The sequence below is a fragment of the Micropterus dolomieu genome, linkage group LG04, assembly GCF_021292245.1.
Source record: "Micropterus dolomieu isolate WLL.071019.BEF.003 ecotype Adirondacks linkage group LG04, ASM2129224v1, whole genome shotgun sequence".
NCBI classification, from domain to species: Eukaryota; Metazoa; Chordata; class Actinopteri; order Centrarchiformes; family Centrarchidae; genus Micropterus; species Micropterus dolomieu.
This window is the reverse complement of record NC_060153.1, coordinates 30,833,926-30,840,933: the sequence shown is the minus strand read 5'-3', so window position 1 is coordinate 30,840,933 and position 7,008 is coordinate 30,833,926. Positions and strand designations below refer to the sequence as shown.

Below are 7,008 nucleotides of genomic sequence, written 5' to 3'. Positions count from 1 at the left end.
CAAACTCTCAACTGAACTCATTGTTGCTGAACTACAAATTAAATAATTAGCGGCGCTACAGTAACTTCCAGCGAATTCAAAAGTTGCGACCAACGCCGGAGCTTATATTGGTTCACTTCCTTCGGATGTCACACTATTAAGTTCCGACAGCAGAAGTGCGGGAGCTTTTCGTTCCGCTTTCAAATGATAACCTGAAATTCAAAACTTGTGTTTATTATCAGCAGTGATGGACGAAGTACACAAATCCCGCACTTGAGTACCCTGCAAAATATTATCACACTAAAAATAGAAGCTTCAATTTAAATTTCTACTTGAGTCAAAGTACAAAAAGTACCTGCTTTTAAAAATAGGTATCAAAAATATAAAGTATTATGGTTTTCAGTGGTTGCTGACATGACAAACAAAATTTAAAAACGAACAAAATAGTCAATTAAAGTTCTGTTAATCGCCTAATTATTCAGCTCCTACTTGTAGAATTTGTAGTTTTTTTAGTTTAATTTATACATTTACATTTATTAATTTAGCTGATGCTTTTATCCAAAGCGACTTATAACTTTGCAGATAATAATTTTGCACAAAAAAAGCAGTTGTGCTTTTCTCTGGACAAGGTTCACATGTTTTTGAGTAAGAATAGTAAGAACCAAAAGAGTTTTTGGTGAAGAATTAAAATATTGTTTACATGTTTAACAATTATTTTATTGCAAAACTGATAGTATTTCCTGTTTGTTTCCTGTCAGTCAAACTGTTTCTAAAGCAGCCTGCCAGTCTTTTGAAGTGATTGCACAGCATAAATACTGACAAAAACTACAAAACGCAAATTGAAAAATGAACATATATGACAATTAGCCGTCCACATACCACTATCAGTGTGTGAAACAAAGATCTCAAAGATGTAGAAGACTGATTGCTCTAAGAAATGCTTTTGCTCAAATATAAAGATATAGAGAAAGACTCACCTGTTGAAGAACTGTGAGGTTATCCATCTTTTTACTGAACTGGAGCTGTATGTTTGTAAGAATATTGCTTCTCATCTGTGTGGATGCTCTTAAACATGGTAGAGTTATGTACATTTATAGTGTGACTATTGATTATGTGAGGTACTTAAATGGAACGACATTAACAGACAATGAATTAACTTGTGTAGTGAACCAACCATTGGACACTTAATTATTTTATGCCAAACGGAAGAACACAGCACCTCCCCTTTGTCTTCCCCTAAGAAGGGGGGTGGGGTAGGGGCTGAGTTATCACCCCTCAAGCAGACGGCCTGACTCCAAGCTGAAACACCTTAAAAGAGGTGGGGGTGAAAGGTCTGCCACATCAAAAGCCTTGTTTCCACTCTGAGTGCTGGTTGGGAAGCTTCAACCATAAAACCCACCATCTCCGGTGAAGTTGAGATTACTGACTCTACTCATGACTGTTAAAATGACAATATTAACCTTGTCCAGAGACTAACCTCACTCTAAACCAGGCTGTGAGGACCTCAGCGGCCGTAAACTAAAGGCATAAACTGAGACTCTCATACACATGACAAACAATGCCTCTCTCTCTTGTGGGTCAGGAGCTAGAGTGGGCGTACCTTAAAAGTGCTTTGAGTGGTCGAAAAGACTAGAAATATACAATCACAGAGCATTTACTTTATTCGCGCTGATAACATTCCGAGATGCCAGGAAAAGGAGGACACAGCCTAAAAAATTAAATCTTGTGAACATGATGCCTTATAAGCTGTCTTGTCTTACTTTGTTTGAAGTAAATAATCTTTGTTAAGTTAGTTAGTGGCCCTCACCTCTTCAATTTCAAGTAGTTTATTAACATGTTCTTTTTTAGAAACTATGTTGAAAAGCTAAAAGAGTCATAAGGAAAGTTGATTTGCAGAGCTCTTAATTTCATTCCCTTATGCTCGTTTACATTCCTGCCTGTCATATGTTTTATACCAATGCCGTGCTTTAACGCCTTCTTATACATTTTCTGTTAAGAACATATTATCCTGTTACCTAATTCATTTTCCCAGCTCCTGGGCCAAGAATTAACTATAAATTTAAACAGAGTTGTTTTCAGGTCCTTTCGTGAAACCAGTGTCCCCCAGAGGACAAAAGAGGTATTACATGCCATTGTTCTTAAACTTTCTCCTTTGTATCCTGTATCTTTCACTGTCTGTGTTTTAGTGTTTCAAATACTTAGTTATATATTTACTCAGCAGGAATGTTTAATAATCAGTATTATCCTGGAAATATTTAGTTAAGCTGTTCTTTCATCTGTTCTATGATCCCTATTCTAATCGTTACAGACAATTAACATGGACAACAACAATTAAGTTTTTCCTTTCCTTTTATGAAATGCTTGAAAGTAAGAAATGTGTAACTATTTATGGTATTTAAGAAAATAGTTGATATTGTGGAAAGATGTTTGAAAAAAACATGCAAACAGACTTTAAGACATCAGAATCAGAAGGAGCTGATCTGTATCAACCTTAACTGTCTGTACTTCTGTGTGTATATTGTGAAGGCTGCTACCGCTCCATCTCTCCCTCACCCCCAACATGTGGAGGCAGATGGCCACCCGCCCTGAGCCATGGTTCTGCTCGAGGTTTCTGCCTCTTAAAAGCAAATTTTTCCTTGCCTGCGTCGCCTAGTGCTTGCTCGTTTATGGGAATTGTTGGATTTCTGTTATACTATCAGAGTTTGGTCTAGACCTGCTCTTTCATGAAAAGCGCAGTTGTTATGATTTGGTGCTTTATAAATAAAATTGAATTGAACTGAATTATTATAAGTCTTTGGTCCTGTGCTGTGCTGATCCAGTAACGAGCTCGGTGCCTTGGGATCTGCCGAGGAACAACGCTGATCCATCTCCGACTTCTCTTTAAATTTTCTCTCTTCATGTCGCTTTTGGGTGTAATTGTGTGTGTTGATGTTTGTACTTGTGTGTCTGTGGGGGTTAGTGTATGTCCATGTTTGGTCCTTCCACTTCTCCTTTTCTGTCCCTGTCTCTGCTGCTAACTCATAGTATTGACGTCTTCACCCAAACGCAACCTTTTGCATAATGATTAACCTTTACCCTTATGTTCCTTACCTTGACACGAGTGTCAGGTAATATGGGGGAAAACAGTTTAATGTGACATGAGGTTTTGGTCCTAATAGACCCTCGGCCACAATCCTTCCTGCTTTCCTCAGAGTCCTGGAGGAGTACCCATCATGGAGGGATGGAAGTTTGCAGCCAATCGCCTTCTCTGCGGAGTGGGTGATGGTGTCCGGGTAGCAGAATGACTCCAAAGTGTCGACTGTGGAGTCGCACAGGGTGATGGGGGAGGGTGGGGCTGGACATCTTCCTTGAAATCCACTGCCATCTCCACTGTCTTCAGAGTGTTTAGCTCCAGATGGTTCTGGTTGCAACAGGACACCAGATGGTCAATCTCGCACCTGTGTTGAGCCCAATGGGGGTGGTGACACCCACAAACTTCAGAAACATGACGGACTGGTGACAGGAGGTGCAGCTTCCAGCGGTTTGTGTACAGGTAGAAGAGCAGAGGAGAAAGAACACAGCCTTGAGTTGAACCATTGCAGACACTCAGAGCCATGTTTTAACATCTTCACGTGCTGCTTCAGGAAGTCTGTGATCCACCTGCCAATGGACTCAGGCACGCTCACCTGGTAGAGCTTGTCCTGCGGCAGAGCCGGGATGATGGTGTTGAAAGCAGAACTGAAATCCACAACCAGGATCCTGGCAGAGGTTCATGAAGGGTCCAGCTGTAGTGAGGGGCCATGTTTTTTTTAAACAGAGGAGGAACAAATCGGGTTATAAAAATACCCGTGTCCGTGTGGACCAGGCCTAAGTCTGAAAGCTTTCCCACGCTGCATGTTTTCTTATTGTCCATTGTTTCATTTGTTATTGAAGAGTTATTGTTGCTGTTGTTCTGAGCATTTTTAACAAAAGCTTTCAAAAAGTGATAGAGACATTCTGATTCTGACATGTCCCCAGTGAAAATGACACCTATCTTTCAATATCTTTAAATGTCCCGCCCCATCCAGGCTGTGATTACTCGGTTCACAAGTGACATTGACGAGCTACATTCAGCATGCCGCTGCTTGAAAGGCACCCCAGCTTCTCTTCTCCCTCGTCTCTCCCCGCCGACAGAGTTTAGCAGGCAGGTGAGAACTGGAACAGGTGAGCGTCACGTAGCACCCAGAGAACCTAATATGGAGAGGGCACAGGAGAGAGGACCGGCAGCTTGGGAAAATGTCCTGGTACGCCAAAGAGAAAAATGTTGAGGTGCCGAGACTGCGTACCTGCGCTTACTGGCCCACATCAAGCCAGTGATCGCTGGTTCTAAAGTCTTTCCCACATGTTGCATTGTCCAAAAAAAGTAACTAAAAACCCTAGGTACTGCTGCTTACTGCATTATATTCTGTTATATTTTTTATATGAAATGTCACCTGCCAGCTGAATTTTTTATTTCCCTTTATATTAAAAAGTCATATCTACCATAAATTGGATCAGAAAATGTCTCCAGAATGCAGGAAATTAAGTGTTTAATGTTCCTAAACGCAACGTGCCGTTGGAGCACAGGGCTGGTTGCTGATAATGAGCCTCTGCCATTACAAAACAGCCTTTTGCAGCTACAATAGTCACTTACAACATTAATAATGTCTACACTGCATATCTGATCAATTTGATGTATTTGTAATTGAAAAAAACTGTTTTTCTTTTGAAAACAAGGAAGTTTAAACCTTTGAACAGTCGTGTGTGTGTGTGTGTGTGTGTGTGTGTGTGTGTGTGTGTGTGTGTGTGTATATATATATATATATAGGATCTCACAAAAGTGAGTACACCCCTCACATATTTGTAAATATTTTATTATATTTCATGTCACAACACTAAAGAAATGACACTTTGCTACAGTGTAAAGTAATGAGTGTACAACTTGTATAACAATGTAAATTTGCTGTCCCCTCAAAATAACACATCACACAGCCATTAATGTTTAAACCGCTGGGGGGGAAGTGAGTACAACCCTAACTGATGGATGGAATTGGAATTTTCAATTGACCACTAACTCAGAACGCTTTCCCACATGTTCCACAAGAATACGGCTTCTCACCTGTGTGGGTTCTCATATGTTTTTTAAAAGCTGAAGTGTCACTGAATCTTGTCCTGCAGGTCTCACAAAGTTACAGCTTCTCACCAGTGTGGGTTTTCATATGGACTTTCAAGATATTCCACCAGCTAAAAGATTCCCCACATGTTTTGCAAGAATATGGCTTCTCACCCGTATGGGTTCTCATATGGTTTTTAAATGTTGAAGCGACACGGAATCTTTTACCACAGATATTGCAAAGGTACGGCTTTTCACCTGTGTGGGTTCTCCTATGTGTTCTTAATGTTGAAGTGTCACTGAATCTTATCCCACAGATATTGCAAAGGTACGGCTTTTCACCTGTGTGGGTTCTCCTATGTTTTTTTAATGTTGAACTGTCCTTGAATCTTTTATCACAGATATTGCAAAGGTACGGCTTCTCACCTGTGTGGATTCTCATGTGGACTTTTAAGGCACCACTCTGGCAAAATGATTTCCCACATGTGTTGCAAGAATACGGCTTCTCACCTGTGTGAATTCTCAGGTGTGTCTCAAAATCTGACTTGTACTGGAAACCTTTTCCACATGTGTCACATGTGAAAGAGTTTTTACCTGTGTGAGGATCATGGTGAACCTCTGACATGGTAGACTTGTGTACATTGTTTCTGGGGCTTCTCCTGTTGTGATCTTGATTCTTTTGTTTTGGCTCTGCATCTCTAGTTGATCCTGAGTCTTCATGCTCGCCTCCTTTCTGATCTTGGCTCTCAGCTACATGACAGCTGTGAGAGAGGAGCTGGTGGTCACTTTTCAGTTCTGCTTCACTGTGGTCACTTTCCTCATGAGTAGGACTCAACATAAAGGTGTCAGTCTCCTGCTTCACTACAAGCTGCTCTCCCTCCTGACTGGTCCAGAGTTCCTCCTGTTCCTCTTTAACCTGTGGAGGCTCTGGGTCCTCCTGGTCCAGACCGGGGATCCTCTCCTGAATACAGAGCTGCTGGTCAGCCAGAACCTCTTCCTCCTTACAGACATGTTGCTGTGGGTCCTCCTGGTCCAGACCGGGGATCCTCTCCTGAATACAGAGCTGCTGGTCAGCCAGAACCTCCTCCTCCTTACAGACATGTTGCTGTGGGTCCTCCTGGTCCAGACCGGGGATCCTCTCCTGAATACAGAGCTGCTGGTCAGCCAGAACCTTCTCCTCCTTACAGACATGTTGCTGTGGGAGCTCTGGAGGGACAGAGAACAAAAGGAACAGGCTAACGTTTCTACTGTGAGCTCAGTAAAGTTGGAAATATGTTCACAAATTCAAACTTCTGGGGTCAACAATTCAGAAGAAAACACAAACGTAGCCTCTTTGCTATCATAGTTAAGTAGACAAGGTAATTTTCACAAAAATGATTCGTCCTACAAGCTGCACAAATAACATTGGTCTCTATGTGCAGCGGCTGTGAGACGAGTGTACATGTACAGTCTACAAAGTGCAATGACGAAAATAAATTTTGCAGAAATATTCAGTAACTTCACTCTTGTACAATGTAGTCACATTTTGTGTCACATCACACATTCATGATCTCCAGCTGCTTATACAACAACATTTCCACTAAAGAAAATTATAAAGGCAACACTTGAGTTCATCATGAGCTGAACTCAAAGATCTGAGACTTTCTCTATGTACACAAAAGACCCATTTCTCTCAAATATTGTTCACAAATCTGTCAAAATCTGTGTTAGTGAGCACTTCTCCTTTGCCGAGATAATCCATCCACCTCACAGGTGTGGCATATCAAGATGCTGATCAGACAGCATGGGTATTGCACAGGTGTGCCTTAAGCTGGCCACGATAAAAGGCCACTCCAAAATGTGCAGTTGCATCACACAGCACAAAGCCACAGATGTCGTAAGTTTCGAGGGAGCGTGCAATTGGCATGCTGACTGCAGGA

The 7,008-nt window shown here is 41.5% G+C and overlaps 1 protein-coding gene across 1 annotated transcript in view; it reads right to left on the bottom strand.

The window, feature by feature from the left end:
- Positions 1-6,498, bottom strand: part of LOC123969268 (zinc finger protein OZF-like) — an 8,092-nt gene extending 1,594 nt beyond the window's left edge. The window contains exon 1 of the mRNA XM_046046501.1: positions 5,730-6,498. Within this exon, the coding sequence (XP_045902457.1) occupies positions 5,730-5,927 (198 nt within the window). The 5' untranslated portion in view covers positions 5,928-6,498. The remainder of the gene's footprint in view (positions 1-5,729) is intronic.
- Between the last annotated feature and the right edge of the window lie 510 nt (positions 6,499-7,008).